Source organism: Xenia sp. Carnegie-2017, unplaced genomic scaffold (genome assembly GCF_021976095.1).
Source record: "Xenia sp. Carnegie-2017 unplaced genomic scaffold, XeniaSp_v1 HiC_scaffold_14, whole genome shotgun sequence".
Classification (NCBI taxonomy): Eukaryota; Metazoa; Cnidaria; class Anthozoa; order Malacalcyonacea; family Xeniidae; genus Xenia; species Xenia sp. Carnegie-2017.
Genome location: NW_025813447.1, coordinates 11,469,911 through 11,487,182, shown reverse-complemented (window position 1 = coordinate 11,487,182; position 17,272 = coordinate 11,469,911). Strand labels below are relative to the sequence as shown.

The 17,272-nt window shown below is 32.8% G+C and overlaps 3 protein-coding genes across 5 annotated transcripts; 1 reads left to right on the top strand and 2 right to left on the bottom strand.

The window, feature by feature from the left end:
• On the top strand, positions 1 to 4,107 carry LOC124434951 (N-lysine methyltransferase setd6-like). Of its 3 annotated transcripts, XR_006944945.1 has the most exons (8): positions 1 to 187; positions 348 to 523; positions 926 to 1,177; positions 1,464 to 1,665; positions 1,898 to 1,992; positions 2,084 to 2,170; positions 2,676 to 2,768; positions 3,017 to 3,101. XR_006944945.1 is itself a non-coding variant. In XM_046984905.1 (6 exons), the coding sequence occupies exons 1-6, from the start codon at positions 65 to 67 to the stop codon at positions 2,124 to 2,126; spliced, it is 891 nt and encodes a 296-aa protein (XP_046840861.1). In that variant the 5' UTR covers positions 1 to 64; the 3' UTR covers positions 2,127 to 2,302. The 3 variants fall into 3 exon arrangements, 2 of the variants coding, with proteins under 2 accessions (XP_046840861.1, XP_046840863.1); XM_046984905.1 differs by lacking the exons at positions 2,676 to 2,768; positions 3,017 to 3,101 and having other exon boundaries at positions 2,084 to 2,302; XM_046984907.1 differs by lacking the exons at positions 1 to 187; positions 348 to 523; positions 926 to 1,177; positions 1,464 to 1,665 and adding exons at positions 3,479 to 3,524; positions 3,820 to 4,107 and having other exon boundaries at positions 1,908 to 1,992; positions 3,017 to 3,380.
• LOC124435279 (P2X purinoceptor 4-like) lies at positions 3,906 to 9,876 on the bottom strand. The gene is made up of 12 exons (XM_046985216.1): positions 9,313 to 9,876; positions 8,751 to 8,946; positions 8,055 to 8,202; positions 7,623 to 7,773; positions 7,119 to 7,202; positions 6,312 to 6,471; positions 5,851 to 5,948; positions 5,566 to 5,610; positions 5,382 to 5,472; positions 5,194 to 5,259; positions 4,950 to 5,062; positions 3,906 to 4,081 (listed from the first exon to the last, which is right to left on the bottom strand). Exons 1-12 carry the CDS (start codon positions 9,453 to 9,455, stop codon positions 4,024 to 4,026), a joined length of 1,353 nt encoding a protein of 450 aa, XP_046841172.1. The 5' UTR covers positions 9,456 to 9,876; the 3' UTR covers positions 3,906 to 4,023.
• A 723-nt stretch (positions 9,877 to 10,599) lies between these two features.
• Positions 10,600 to 17,161, bottom strand: LOC124435278 (P2X purinoceptor 4-like). The gene is made up of 12 exons (XM_046985215.1): positions 16,860 to 17,161; positions 15,821 to 16,007; positions 15,014 to 15,171; positions 14,694 to 14,840; positions 14,442 to 14,525; positions 13,909 to 14,056; positions 13,580 to 13,665; positions 13,320 to 13,364; positions 13,023 to 13,113; positions 12,560 to 12,625; positions 11,797 to 11,922; positions 10,600 to 11,328 (listed from the first exon to the last, which is right to left on the bottom strand). Exons 1-12 carry the CDS (start codon positions 17,000 to 17,002, stop codon positions 11,263 to 11,265), a joined length of 1,347 nt encoding a protein of 448 aa, XP_046841171.1. The 5' UTR covers positions 17,003 to 17,161; the 3' UTR covers positions 10,600 to 11,262.
• Between the last annotated feature and the right edge of the window lie 111 nt (positions 17,162 to 17,272).

Genomic DNA, 17,272 nt, shown 5'->3' with positions numbered 1-17,272 from the left:
GTGAAGTTTGACATAAAAACTGGTCCCGTAGTCTGTGTAGTCAGCGGCTAATTTCATTTCACAAATGTCCAATATGGCAGATTCCCCTGTTTTAAAGAGGCAAAGAACGACGACTAAAACTAACTGTACTTTAGTCGAAATGTTTTTAAAATGGTGCGAAAGGGTTGGTTTAGAATTGAGCAAAAAGGTATTTCCTGGCCTTTTTCTTTTCATTTAATTTAATCCCTTCACGATTCTTTGGTACATATGGGTACATAAGAAACATCAACCCATGATGAGCAGCGTTGCAAGAAACTTGCGATCGTTCAAGTCAATAGTCATTTAGTACTACTCTTTCTTTCGTTTAGGTTACGGTGCGGGAACAAGGTTCGTGTCATAGGTTCGGAATGATAGCTTTGGACGATATAGATGAAGGGGAAACACTTTTCCAAATTCCAAGAACCATTTTACTGGAGCCGAGTAACACAGCGATTTCTCAAAAAGTGTTAGAGTTTTCGAAAAAAATACCAGATATAGAGACCAGGTAGCAATGAATTATTTCGCCTCTTGCAGGTCAAGCAAGCGTTTGACTGGTCTTTATTCTTCCCATCAATCACGCCATATCAAATATCCTTCTTACCAAGCGGAGATTCCTATTGGATTGCTTCGTTAACAAATTTAAGATGTCAATTTTATGAATAAATAAAAAAGGCAACGGATTGACATCTCAGCTTTGCGAATCAACGTGCGTCATCGTCTATGTCTCAAAATTTTTGTAAATTTATCTATCTGTCTTAAATTGTTAAGAATTCGTTGAAAGGAAATATGAAAACGCATTGCCATTTCACTTTGCTGTAGTACATATGCATAATTACAGCGGTGTAAAGGAACATACAAACATATATTATAACCATCCACTTTAAAAAATTACATTTCCATTGTCTAGAAATCGGTGGTTACCACTTTTATTGACTTTGCTATACGAATACACTAATACAAGATCAAAATGGAGACCATATTTGGACCTAATTCCCGAGGAAGATGTCCTCAATCAACCGATATTTTGGACTGAAGATGAACGTGATTACTTGACGCTGATTGGTCTTAAAGATCACGTTAACGATGACTTAATGAATATCGAATTGGGATATAATAAATATATCTTGCCTTTCATGAATAGTTACCAAGACTTATTTGAGTAAGAAGATACAAAGTGAAAAAATCTTTTTACCAGGATTTAGTCTCTTAAGTTTTTGTGCAACCGATAAATGCTCAAACTATAACCTGACTACTTCTTAAAAAATTAAAATATGAACTAGGACAACGTAAGTCAGTCTATTTTGCCGAGTGAATGAAATATGGAGAAGATGGAAAGTTTTCAAAAAACTAAAAACCAAGATATTTTATGTCAGTGTTGTAAGTAATGATCAATGCATGGAAACAGAAAAAAGTTTATACAATTCCTTTATTTTCGACTTGTCTAGCCCAGCAGTTCATACCTTCGTACTATACAAACGTCTGGCTGGTTTTGTCATGGCATATAGCTTTTCACATGATGACAGTGAAAATGCTGAACCAACGATGGTTCCCATGGCAGATATCTTAAATCACGTCACTAACAATAATTCACATCTCGAGTTTGGTGACAAATTTCTGAGTATGGTGACAACGACAGAAGTAGCTAAGGTACAGATTTCATGTTGTATTTTAGATAGTGATCAATAAAAACAGAGAATGAAAGTTGTTGAAATTTTACTTAAAACATTTAAAATATGTGATGACTTAATAACTATGAACGATAGCAAACGTTTCTTCAAATTTTAAGTAATATTAAACAGAATCTATCAAAGTAAGTTGACAGTTTTAGCTCGACAGCATAAGATGAAATTTCTACAAGAACTGAGTCTACGCTTTTTAGGGTGATGAATTATACAATACATACGGAAATTTGGACAATTGTAATCTTCTGCGTTCGTATGGATTTGTTGAAAAACGCCAAACTGTTATGATGAGGTTGGTTAGTGAAAATGATTGAAGTGTCTATGTGAATGAAACATTTGAGTATTGATGTAAATCATGACTGAATTTTTCGTTTGCCCCAAAGGTTGAAATACCACTCATGGTATTTCAAGATATTTTGGCGCTAACCGAAAAGGAATGGGAATTGAAGTTGTCTCGATGGTATTATGAGGTATTTATCAGCATCGAAAGATAATCACATACGTCATGACAACGAAATGCGAGTCTATAAATATTCTAGAGAAAGACTTTTAAATTATATTTTCATAGCCAATCATGTTCAATTATATAGCAATAAAAATAACAAATGAAAGCTGAAAATCTCCCCTAATTTAAAAATCAGACTAAACTTTTGAATTCGAGATTCACATGATAACATTTTTATGAAGATAGGAAAACGTTACATGTTAGTAGATGTAGATCGTCCAGGTTGGTATAGTCCTGAGAAGGACTGTTTTTGTTGTTATTGACTGACGTTTCGACAACCTTAGCGGTAGTCATCTTCAGAGTCAAAACGATCTACATCTACAAACATGTAACAAAACTCACGGGTTCAAACCATTTACTTTATAGGAAAACGTGTTTGTTTGTTTTTTGACTGGAGAGGATTTATTAGTCAACAAGATTAACATGCTAATTTACATTGTTGATATATTCAGGAGACTTAGCATTTTTAGTGCGAAAACTCCATGGATCCTAATGAAGAATTGATCTTCTATACAGAGGCTGGAACATCTTGGACGCAAAGACAGTTGTATTCATTTTTCAAGGTATAAGTAAAATTGTTGAAATCACTATGTATAAAAACGACAGCGTATAGTTTTATTTTTCGAACGTTATTTTTTCATTGTATTTGGATTTCAGGCTATTTTAAATTCTTCCTTGCTATCTATTTGTCTTAAAACAAGTCCTGATATTTGTTTAATTGACAAATTTCTGAAAACCTACTAGGAACATTATATAACAGTAAAATTACAGGTAAAATAAGGTCATTTTGACATGTATGGTTTCTATTTAGATCATGTTAGAAAAGATGAGTCCTGAAGAAAGACGAAACACAATTTCAGTAAACAAAAAGTCGAGAAGTTTTGAAGACATAGAGCAACAAACAGGAATAGTCATTGATAAACATGTTACGAACTCATGTATTCTTAGGGATAATGAATGTCACACAGTAACGGAAGTTGATAAGGCTGTTGTTGACGATTGCAATAAGAATGATGAAACAAGTGACGATTTTGAAGATGCTTCCGGAAATGATGAAAGTACAATTGGGGATATTGATGATGATGATAATGAATATGATAATGAAAGGTCTGACGGTTCACAGGGGGACAGTGACGATAGCAGTAACGAGGAAGAAGATCCATGTTTAAACTATAGTTAGTGGATATATGATTAAAAAATCGGGGGCGGCGGTGTATTTACAAAATTGTTTGCATCATGAGTTGATGTATTTTCCTTTTTGTTAATGTTGCAGTTGATCTCCAAAAATTACCCAAACAATGGAAGCAAATTTTAACAAGGTACTCTACCAGTTTCTAAATGAAGCATCATATCATAAACCGACGCGTGAAAACATCAAAGGCGGTTTTATATTCATATGAGAATGTCTGTTCATTGAAAATTAACTTTTGTCTGTGGTGATTTTACCGGTGATTTCACACTCTACTAAGAAATGCATTTTAAATATTCTTGTAATTATTTCTAAATCAAACTAATAACGAATGTATTCTGTTAAATGAAATTTCGAAGGAATTAATGTCATAAAAACTTCATTCTACGCAAGAGATCGTTTATAAATACGTTTTTTTCATCTAGGGCAGTAGATGTGTGTGCTAAGAAGATAGCAAATTTATCGAAGGAATTATTGCAAAAAGTTCACACGACACAAGACATTCAACGAATTGAAATGGTCAAAAATATATCTCAAGGACAACTAGCTATTTTCCATAAGGTTAAGGAGATATTATATTGTGAATTGCAATAATATGTTCTGTTCTGTACTTATCTGACATATATCCATCAACACAGCACTGTGGATAGAGCTCGATAAAGAAAAGGATCATTATGAGAGTCAACTCTAAAAGTAATAAAACTGAAATTACATTTTCATTTCTCAAACGTTACCCAGTAGCTAAGTAGTTGACGTTAGTGTTTGTATAGATCGTCTGTTCGTACAAATATACTCTTTAGCAAGAGTACGACTACGACAACGAGTACGAAGTTTGACCGTGTGGAATAGTCTAAACAACAGAACAAGTAAAACACGGAAGTTTATCTATTTGTCAATAATGATATCAACAAATCGGTAATACTGATTTTGCAAGAAGATAGGACTCTTTAGACTGAGAAATCTTCACTATTTTAAGTTTTATGTACAATATATTTGTACTATTTTATTGTTTGTTTACCTTTCACTTTGCGTAAATACATGAAAGTTTTGCAGGTTAATGTACATCTGCGCTCAAAAGGTTCAAAGCCTGATGCTCGAAAATAGTACTGTAAACTAATTTCTTACAGAATGAAGAAATATACCTACTTTGGACATCGTAGTCGCGACTACTTTACAAAACATCTTACTGAGATTGATGACGGCTACGTGTTTTTGTTGGCGCAACAATGTTTTCGCGCCGAAATGACGTAAATCGTACTCGTAGTCTTACTCGTAGTCTTTGCTAAAGCTCTCTACTATACGTTTTGGACTACGAAAGCTGCACAATTTTTCCTCGCAGATGAATGTAAATGACTACACAACTTTATTTTTTACTACACAACTGTAAATTTTCATGATGAACAATTTTGCCGCTAATAAAAAATCTCAATCTCACAGGTGACTCCTGTACTGTCTAGTTCATTTCTCAAAATGAAGACATAGGGAACACTAGCTACTACTTTGTTTTCATAATAAAATTAAAAAACTCTTTATCAGAGACAAAAAATTGACTCGCCTCATTTCATTTGTGTTTGGTTCAGAACCATCAACGTATTCATATATTTTTTCTCGATAGAAACGTTTTTTCTTTGATAAGTTTACAACACAAAAGTCGCAAATTATGGTAGCCTAGGATGAAAAATAATTACCATATGAGACATTTTTACTGCTGCTAAATTTTCAGACAATAATCTCTTTAAAAACATGTTCTGGTAAATACTTGAACTTAAAATCTGGAGAAATATTAAATGCATATTTACTAAGCTCAACAAGGCCAATCCTGCACCAAGATTTCGTAAAAGCGGAACGATGTCAAACTTGCGGGCCTAAAATTAGATAAGCTGCAAGTTTTCTACCTTTTAAAGGTCGAAAAAATATTGCGGCATCTGGTCGTGTAAAAATCATTCATTCACTTTCCCGACCAAGAAAACAAAACTTAATTGTCTACCTTCGCATCGACCAATATAACAAATCGAATGCCGTAGGCTTTTATCAACGTTCTGTATTGTGTATTATTTTCCACATCAAATCTTGCAAATCTGAAATAGGAGAATTAAAATTTTTTTATTAAAAAGCAAAAATGGGTGTTCAAATCAAACTTGGTTTCAAGAAAAGAATCATACAGTTGTAACCTGAAGTTATAACCTTTAGCAATCTGTACGTTAGGATCGTCAATCCTGCAAAAATTACAAAAGTGCTTAAAGTAAGGATTTCAACAGAAAACAATAAATATGTTGTAAGCTCATACAGAAATGCAACAGTTCATCTTTATAGCTACATATTTACATTTTTAATTCAATTTTGAAAAACATAAACGTATGTTTTCTAGTCAAGATATATCAAATTTAAAATTGAGCAACTATAATTGATTTTTACTGACGATGAATCCGCTACTAATGCTTTTTTTTTCAAAGAACGGATCCTTTATACCTAAAAACGAATAATAAGGTTGACAATTCCTCACACCGAAGTCAAAATCACAATCCCACTTGATATTGATCCCGACAACACCACCCTATAATGACAACAGTATTTAATATGTAAATGCGGAAGATGGGGAGAAGAACTTCAAGATGCTCAATATAATATTTCAAGAATGTTTTAACGACAACGGCAAAAGTTTTCCTTCAATAATTTTCAATTAATCAATGCTTCTTTGAACATGATATTAATACGCTTTAAAGTGGCTTTGATAGATAACATGGCAAAAATCCTGAAACAAAAACCCTACATTGTTTTGCTTGTGTCATTACCGTTCAATCTTGTTTTGCATGCTCACGAAAAGCCAGCAGCCAGAAAATTTAGTCATTTGATATAGTAAATGAGCTTTCAAATAAGTGTAATACCGACATACAATAATTCAATGTATAACAATGACCTTTATTGCAGCATCGGAAAAAGTTGTGTCATGAATCTCGTCAAAGATGTTTTGCAATTTGAATATAGGACACAATCGATCCTTAATCCCATTCGTTCCAATTTTGCCATAAGTGCACTGCCTTAAATATGTCTCATTCTCATGATCATTAATGTTTCGTCTATAAATAAAAACATAACAAAACCTAGTGTTGTCTTAATTAAAGAGCACAAGCGCGATAATTCTCTTTCTATACTCCTTAAGGCTGGCATTTTAAGATTGTCTTAAAAGGGAATTCAACGTAAAATTGGCAATATAATTATACAATTCAACTCTACTACTTCCATAATAGCTACATAGTTGGATTGAAGTTCAGCTTAATGCAGTCCCTGTTAATGTTGCTGTTGCTATTGACCTCGATCGAAATGAAGATTGTGAAATTTTATGAGAATAGAGAGCATGTGTAGTCTATTCATTAGGAATTTAGACTTGCTCTAGTAAGTAAAACAATGATGATCGTCCAAAAGAACACACAATATATGCGAGTGAATAAAGAGGATCCACGTCGATACAATAGGCAGACATAGATGGAGGCATAGGTGAGACCATGCCGAAACATAAAACCGTACTTGGAAAAATATCGTTATGTTGAAAAAAAAATCGTTCGACTGCAAAAAAATAAGTCCACATTCTTTGATTTATAATTCACTGCATTTTTAAATAATTAGCTTCAGTGATAAAACTGGATTAACATGAAAATTACAGACAGCATTATACCACACTACAAGCTCCATAAACAGCATAAAAGATGGCGGAGATTATACTTACACACGAACACCAAAAGCAGGAAATAGAACGCTGTTTTTGACAAGAATTGTGAAGTCAATGGCCTCTTTCAACAAGTATTCGGAGCTAGAATTCACAGAAGTCAAACTTTGTTTAAGCTTGGTTTAATGTTGTACCTTCAATTATATCTAGTCAAACACAGATTGGGAAGAAATTTTAGCTAACGTTTGTGTGGAGTTTTTATAATGTTGCAACTCAAGCTCTTGTAAATTCCAGTCTGGTTTATCAGACGTTTAACTATAGAGTTTTGTAAAATCTCATCTAAAGTCTTCATCAGGAGTGATTTGATGTTGAAACTACAGTCTTTATATACTCAAATCTTGTGTTTCAACAGAAGAGACTTCATGTTGAAACGTAAGTGTCTATATATAAACTCTCTTCATTACATAAGAGTTAAAGAGTAGTCTATAGTATTAAAGTGCATGTCTGTGTAATAAGTACTTTAGTGCACTAATATATCTTAAACAACTTAAATTTTGCTCAAACCTGTTTAAACGATGTCCAAAGTTTGTTCCAGGCATGGGTAGTTGATCATATTCCACAGGACACCATGCATAAATTTCACAAACATTCGGTTTTTCTGCGTCGTTTACAAAAGGAGGTCTGTCAGGTTTTACACACCTGCCAGTCATAACACCTAAAATTTATAAAAGAAAACAAATTGAAGAACTGTGGCAAAATGAACTGATTGATTTTGTTCCAAAATATACAACTAGAACACTTTCTTCCAGCTCAAATGGATGTTAAGTCTGAATTTTAAAAAAATGCTTTAAAATCCCTCAAATGATTGGATGTACGAAGAAAAAGACTGGGACGGACAATACTGGTGTCTTCAGGCAAGCTTCGTATCCTTAGCAAAACGTCACATGTTAATTCAGGATTAGGGATTTATTTATTTACAGTTGCTGCAAAACATACCGTGTCCATTATCAATAGGCTTGTTAGCAACACAATGTGTGTCATTCTGACATTTGGCATCCTCGTACTCATCAAGCTCGGGACACGTGCCTTGTTGTTGTCTAGGAGTGATTATCATGTTGGTCATTATAAAAACGACGTCATTTTCCTTTAAAAAAGAAATTTTGAATTTCAAGTTGATCATTTCCGTTTGCAATAAGATTTTCGCTAATATACTTTTGCACCATAGCTAGCCAGAGTTTCTCTTATTGTGAAATGATATGATTACAGCATTCTTTCCAATACTTTAAAAGCTTTGCTGAGTAATAATATATATTTTTTATATTTTTTTGCTGAGTAATTTAAGGACATGTTTGAAATGTTCCATTGATTTATTGATTAATGCAGTTAAAAACGCTTTGATATCTTAAGACTGAAGAAAAAAGATAAGCTTGTACATATGTAGTGTAAAGGAAAATCTATTGTTAATTTAGAAGTTATTTTCAATATTAAATAAATAAGAAAAAAATAATGCAAAAATAAATGTTTGGATTTTCAGAGCTTATGAATTATTTTTCAATTTGAAAGACTTATCTGATGCATGCTTATTTATGTGTAGTCATTTAAATCTTGATGTAATTTTTTAAATTTTTATCTCTATTTCGCACATTTAGCAAAATATTAACATATTTTCCCGTGTAAACATACACAACATACTTGATGAGGTATTACATAGTCTGAAGAATCCCAATTTCTTGGACCGTCAAACAGGATATTTGGCTTACTCTCGTTGCCAATCTTGATGGGAAACTGAATGGACAAATTGGTGAAAGCTGTTCCTTTGACTTTTGTTACGACTGAACTGAGTCCAACATCCACAGATTGATAGCCTTTCTTGTATATGATAACATAACTGGTCATTAAAAAAATCGAATCAAGGTTCTGCTCATTCCATCAATAAAATGTGTTGCTTTGGGGAAACTATATGATAACTGGCCGATTTGGCAGACAAATTTTGGGCCCTTCTATAAATTAAAACTTGTATTTTCATAAAAATGCACTAGTATGCATATTTACCGTGAAGCAATGCTCATTAAGTGACACGTTTCCCCTGCCCAAGACATGGAATTTATTTTAAAAAATCGCCGTAGTAGAATCATTACAATGCAATGGTATGTAGCCATGTTGTATATTGATGAATGATGAAGTGAGTAGAAATGACAGAATGCAACAAACATAAACATTTCAACATAATTTAATGAGAAAAAAAACAACTCACAATAAAACATATCCAATGATAGCCAGTTGAATTGCGCGATTTAGAAAACCAACTTTGTTATTTTTGATATGAAGAACTTTTCCTGTGTTGTATCCAAATAGGCGAGAAGCAAAAACATTACAAGCTTTGGTCGAATTCATCATGATTAAAAGAAAAAAAGGATTTTTGAGACGTTCACCGTAAAATCCAATGTCAATGTATCGAGATCTCAGGTCAACCGAATAATTTACCCTGTTTCGATTTTATTAAAAAAACCAGTTAAGTGAAGCCTATTCTATCGGTTCCACTCTCTTGTCGACTATTCTTTGAAATTTTCTTCAACGTTTGAATACAGAAAATTGATAACATAAATATGTTCTGTACAGCTACCAAGGTGAATGGGCGCAGTAGAGAAAAATCAGCATGAATTATTGACATTATCTGAAAACATTCTCCTAAATTACTCTGCAATTAATAAATATTTTCATTTCATTGGGTCTATATATTGTAATAAGCCAATTAGAGGATACGTTTCTAATAAAACCTCTTTAGAACTTTTAAGCTTTCAACAATATGGCAAATTAAAGTTCGACATGAAGTCTAACACTGAAAACATATCTGAAATAACGATAACATGGTGTTAAAAAATTTTAAGCAAACACCTTTGAATTCTAAAACGAAAACTGAAAAATATTTAATCTTCGAAATCGAAAATCCTCCCTCGAATTGTGAACCCCCTGCAAATTGAAAATCGAAATATTCAAGCCACCACCTGCGAGCCTCATTATATCACAACAAATTTCTGTTGACTTCATATCCACAAGTTTGAACTAAGTTATAATTTTTGCAAACCATAGAAACAAACGAAATAACTGAACTCATCTTATCAGATTAACAGAAAGTCATAAAAATATGACCTTTATTCTCTGTTGCCTTAACATTTACTTAAGTCCAAATTTCTTTAATAGAAAAGAAAATTTTGATATTGGTGATCGCAATGTATATAAGTACAAAGAATTATGATCGGACACCTAGAAGCAGGCTTTAAAAAGTTTACACATGACGCATTTTAATTCACTAATTTTTTCCAACGGGTTTTATTTGGCTTTTTATTGCACATATTTTTGTGTCACACCACTAACTTGCAGCTCATTTACAGTCATTTTCTTAATTTTTCTGCTTTAAAGTCTTCCATGTTACCCCATTCTAATTTTAAGATGATTTTTAACATATTTCATGTAAGGAATCGCTTCACTTTCAATACAAATTGGAAGAGTTTTTTCAAAACAAATAACAAAAGTACTGCCATGCGATAAGAATAGAATATATTTCAACTCTTCATTCTATTATCTTTTCATTTACAAAGAAACATTGCTGATTTAGGTTTTCTAAATGGAGTAATACTGATACGATAGATACTGAACTTCTGTTCCACTAAAAACATTAGGCTTTTCAGTTTTTTTCAAAGAAGACTACATTATTTCTACACAATATATACACGTGAGTAAGGCAAGCACGTGAATAATACTATCACTATTCTGAAGTTACGCTTGAGTCTAAAAACACAATAAAATTTTGAATAATTGAATGCAAGATTGTTTTGAACAAGTCAGTTTCAGCACTAAACTTCACAATTATAAATATGACGAGGCAGGAAAAACACAAAAAACATCGACACTTATTTTTGAACAAGTTGCTGACTTTGAATAGCAACGATAAAGCCAAACAAAAGTAGACGATCGAGAATTGCTGCCAAATTATGTTTAAATTTTTCAAGATAGATATCAAATGGAATACGACGCAGTTGGTGAAAACGATCAATAAACGTCAATAATGTGATAAAATATCACGACCATCCATTTTGCTGGATAATTCAATTCTCCGAGATGCAAAAAATGTTCGACAAAAACAAGAAAAAATCCTTTGAATTAAAAAAGTCTTCTTATGCATCTATGTGCAATTAATCGTCATTTAACTTTCTTCACTGAAGGCTTCATAGTTATCTCTATTCTTAGGAGATCTTTGGGTATTTTGCATCTACAAAATATTGTAAGGTGTGTTTCGGGTTTCCAATCAATTTTCTTCAAGAGTAAGTTCATTTTTAAACTCGAGTCCTTTAATAATCTAGTCAGTGGCGGATCCAGTGTACCTCAAAATAAATTATAGCTTCTCAATTTTAAAGTCAAATTACATTTCGAAAAAAGAATATAATTTTCTAAAAATACAACTTTGCCAATGAATTTGCCTCTAAGGTGTTTAGAAATGTAAATATACGCCTCAATGTGCTGCAGTAATATATTTTGAGATACTCTAAATCCGCCACTGAAGCAATATAGTATCTTCATCAGAAGTGATTTTATTCTTTAATTTGAGTCCTTATAGAACCCAGTCTAGCGTCTTCTTCAGGAGAAATCTCGTTTTCAAACTTGAATCCTCATATACTCCTGTCTTTTGGCTTCATAGGAATCAATAAATATTGAAACTGAAGTTTTATGTTTAACGTACAGGTAAACTTGCCTTGTCGTTGCTACTGCTGGCGTCAGGATCATCCACGTATTGATATTTTTTCGTCCGATAAAAATACTTCTTTTTTAACAGGTACAGTACAAAGATGTCACACAATATAGTTGCCTTGCAAAAAAAAGGAAACGTCTATAGAAACGTGGAGCCGTTCGCTTTATGTTAAAAAATCCCACAAAGCCCTGTCGTATGGCAAAAGCCTAAAGGCTGTCGTAATGTTGTCGATAGCTTTTTAACTATAACTATCTTGAATAAATATTAAAACGCCTAAACTCATCGTTTTCTAAATTTTTTAGTTAAATTTTCTTCAGGGAGCTGAAGTAACTACTATTCAAAGAGTGGACACATTTTTTTTCAATATATGCAAGATTATCGCGAAACAAAGTTGCATTAGGGAGTTAAGTCATCGTTAATTCTTCCAACAAATGTGTGCTAAGCGTATCAAATCAATAATCGCAAATCTCGATACTTTTATCGTATTTTGGATTATCAAAGAGATTAGGAATTTTTTCTATGTATACTGGTATTTACTATCAGTTTTATATCGCAACATAAGTACAGCATGCTGCCAAATTATTCACTCTCTATCCCTAACATGTAACAAATCTGATGCAAAAATTTGCCTACAGGATAGATTGTCAAGACGGCACATGAAGTGACGCCATGATGAACCTTAGTCAAAGTGAAACACCTCTCTTACCTTAATTGAATGTTAAAAATTTCATAATATTCTGTAACATATACTTACCACACTAAGTAAGGCCAATCCGGCGCCCAGATTACGTAATAATGGAATTATACTGAACTTTCCAGCCTGTAAAGTTAATTAGCAACTCATTTTTAAATTTCTTTGACATTCGATCACAGAAAACATGTTTTCACATATGAATATTTCTTCGTAGCTATATCTTGAGACAGAAAAGAAAGCAAATCAAAAGTACTTTTTTGTACAAACAATCCTATTTTGTGAGAGCTCACTCTTCAGGTTAAAAATACTCAATCTCCAGTTTATCGAAAAACATAAACCTTCAATTTTGTCTCTTTCAAGAATAGAGTACTTTCTAATCCTGTAATTGCATACTTCTGACTAAGATACAAGCACAAAAAATTTTCGAATCTAACAGAAATATCCCTCTTTCAACTCTCAAGCCAATGAATTCCGTTGCTGATAATTAATATACAGCATTGAAAAAATATCGCCAGTCCCATACCTTCGCATCGACTAATATAACAAATCGAATGCCGTATGCTTTTATCAACGTTCTGTATCGTGTATTATTTTCCACATCATATGATGCAAATCTGAAACAAATGGACATTTTATTCAGTAAACTTTTGTAGTGTGCTAGTTACGTGCTGTGGAGGTTCTACTCAAGGAACGTATTTTTAAGGGTTAGTAGAAGGCAAAATATACAGACTAGTTTTGTATTAAAAAACATGTTGACAATGATTTTTAATACAAAAACGATTTATGAAGAAGATGAAGTAAGGTAAGAATCTATTATTACCTGAAGTTATAGCCTTTGGCAATTTTCGCATCTGCATTATCAACCCTGTTCAAAGAAAACACAATTCAACATTTTGTAATAAAATTAAGATATTTGTGTCAGTTACGGTTTTGGTACAGAAAAATTTCTATAATTTCATTGGTGTAAAAAAGGTATTAGAAGATGTGAACCAGGACCAATAGGGTTACAGAATTTCTTCGACAGGAGCACGCCGTATCCAAGCATACAATGATGATGAATACATAGAAATATTCTTGCACCTGCCAAATGAGTATTCCGGTAGACACTCATGGACATCATGATCCAAATTACAATCCCATTTTATTTTGATTGCAACGATTCCACCCTAAATAAAACGTTGAGAATTTTGAAACATTTTCATGACGTATGTCTCAGCCGCAGATATCTACAAAAGTGATAATCGTTTTTAAAATGCTTTCAAGGAATTTCAGTTCAAAAACAATCTTTCAATGAAAACATTTCAAGAACAATTAAACGACCTCTCATATACAACCTTTCATGAACATTTTTTCATTTATAACCTTTTATGAACGCATCTTAATTCATGTCTTTTCTTTCCTTAACTTACCTTGATTGAAGCGTCTTCAAAAGCGATGTCACTAATTTCGTTGAAAATTGTTCGCAAAAGAAAAATGGGACACCATCGATCGATTCCTGACGACTTGTACTTGCATCGCTTCAAATACGTTTTGTTTTGCTTGTCGTTGATGTTTCGCCTAAAAGAGGAGATAAACATTTGGAAGTTATCGTCGTACTAGTGTATCTGAAGTTGATTTCCATTTATATACAAGAAAATGAAGATAATAATCGTTTCAAAATTCGAATTTTCCTGCAATTTTTCACTTTTTAACTCTTGGTCTAAAATAGAAATCGCAGCCAAGATCGACCTAGTTTAGAATCCATATAAGAGCATATTGAACATGCTCAGAAAAGTTGCCGCAATATGTAGGAGAGAGGCGTCTTCATGTATAAAGCAAAATATGGTGTTAATATCTGACCTTAACATTGTTTAAACTGGCAAAAATTCCACACAACGAATAACATAATTATCCTTCATAATCGTTCTAATCCTGTTTTGCATGGGAAAAACACACAACTTACACTGATTTTCCAAATGTAGGAAATTGTACAGTGTTCTTTATGAGAATGGTGAAGTTTATGGCTTCCTTTAGAAGACTCTCATTTCTACAAAAAAATATCATTGAAATCAGAAAATCTGCATCGAGGGTAAAGCTGACGTTCAAATTTCCTCAAATAAAGGTTGATCAGCATTAAATGTTAAAGTTCTTTAATGTTCTAGTTATCGCGCAAAACTTCAGCATTTATTAAAATAAAGAAAATGCAAAGACAAACTTGAGTAAAGGATGTCCAAAGTTTGTTCCAGGCATGGGTAGTTCATCATATTCCACAGGACACCATGCATAAATCTGACAAACATTCGGTTTTTCTGTGTGGTTTGCAGAAGGTCTGTCTGGTTTACACATTTGCCTGTCATAACACCTGAAATAGTCCATATTAATCCTTAAGAGCACGGAGTTTTTACAAATTCATCTATATTTGGCTTCGTAAAATTTTACAACATCGAATTTTTGATGGAGAAAGAACGGAATATCGCGCAAAAAAAAAGAAACGACCAACAAACGTAGTATATTGGCCGAAATCATGAGCAAAACGAAACCTTACCATGTCCTATGTAAACCTCTTTCATTGCAATACAGTCTGAATCATTGTAACACCTCGCATCACTGTAGTGACTATCCTCTGGACATTTGTCTTGCTTTTGTCGAGGTGTGATTATCATGTTCGTCATCACAAAAACGGCGTCATTTTCCTTATCAAAAGTTTATTGGTATTAATTGTGTGCTTAGTCTTGATATGAATGTCAGAAAACAATTAATGAATCATCATAATAAAAAGTTCCCAAGAGTACCCAAATAGATTGCCTGAATCACCAAGAAGCACATCAGCGAAAAAATACACGGTGGAAAGTACGTATATTAATTAATATACCTTCTACAAAACAATAGAAGAAAGGCTGGGAAAATTTTTTCTAAAGATAACCTTAAAATCTATCATTATGAGAGTTTTTGTCACAATTCAAGTACTAATATATAGTTCCACTTTACCATTATTGTTATTCAATATGGGAATTAAGTATTTACCACTAGAACTAGCATTGTTGGATTTATTAAAAAATTTCCTGGGTATATGATCTACACAGTCCTTTTATCACCCATAAAAGCCCTTCTTACACAAATACCACCCATCTAAACCCCTTTTAGTACTGATACCACCAATTCAAACCCTTTTTGTACCAATACCACCTATAAAAAAACCCTTTTTGTACCAACACCACATAACTAAGGCTTTTTGTATTGATATCACCTACCCAAGGCCTTTTGTACCAATATCACCTACCCGAGGCCTTCTGTACCAATATCACCTATTTCATTTCAGCACAAACAGCTAATTAAACTTACTTCTGGTGGAATAACATAATCAGCAGAATCCCATATTCTTGGTCCATTAAAAAGATTTTGAGCCAAACTTTCATTGATAGGAAACTGAATGGACAAATTAGTCAAGGCAGTTCCCTTTAGCTTGGTTGTCACTGAGCTCAGGCCAATTTCAGATAATTGGTAGCCTTTTTTGTATATAATTACATAGCTATATTAACACCAAAACAAAACTATCAGTCATCTTCAATTGCAATTAAGTGCAAGATACTTCCTAAGAAAATGACAGAAGATAACAAAATCCATGTACTTATAAATCAATATATAGCTGTCTTTGCAATCATGTGGTCATTTTCAACAGCTTTCTTTAGGAAACTTTGTGAAACTCGAAAGAAATGTTAAAAAACAATGGGCAATATGATTTATCGCCTAATATATCAAAAATGGGTTATTTCTGAACTTAGAAATGAATGCAGCTGTCAACTTCCAAGTTTGCAAACACTGTAAATGTCTTTGACTTGGTCTCTTGGAAATTTCATGAGTAATAATATTGTTTTGCAAAATGAAGCTAAAAGACAATTGTACTATAAACTTTAGTGTCATTTATTGTACTATAAACACCTTATGTGTCATTTATTGTACTATAAACACCTTATGTGTCGTTTATTGTACTATAAACACCTTATGTGTCATTTATTGTACTATAAATAACTTATGTGACATTTATTTTACCATAAATAACATATGTGATATTTAATGTACTGTAAACATCTTATGCGTTATTTTAAATAGTAAAATTAGAACAACGTTCAGCAGTTCTTTCAGAATTAATGTAACAATTAATTTGCAAACTGTTTACAAGGAAATAGTGCAAGATCAAATCATAATTCACAAAAAACAGTTGTTATTGTGAATGCAATGCAGCTAATAGCAATAACAATGTCTATTGACAGACTATTGTTTACAATACATTGCCACCAAGTTGAGGCCAACATTCGATAATTTATATATTGCTATTGTGCACGAATATGGAAGGAAAAAATTACAAAAAATTGACACTTACCCAATCACATATGCAATGATGGCTAATTGAATGATACGATTAACTAAACCAACTTTCTTGCTTTTTATGTGAACAATTTTATTTGTATCGTATTCCAATACTGCAGCAGCAAACGCTCTACAAGCTTTGTCAAAATTTACCATCACTTTTCGATAAAGAGTGGAAGACTGTGTAAAGAATAGATGGAATGTAGCCGAATGTTACATATACATCATCCATTTATACGACCTCCTTTCGTTTCCGTACTGTATTGACATCTTATGGCCCATCCATAGATTATGTTTATGTAAGGTCGTGGTTGGTTGGTTTGTTCGTGTATTGTAAGCTTATCGTTGATTGGCTCATGCTAATACAGTAAGTGGGTGATAAATCAGGTTAATTAATCCCATTATCAATTAAAATTGCAGAAACCT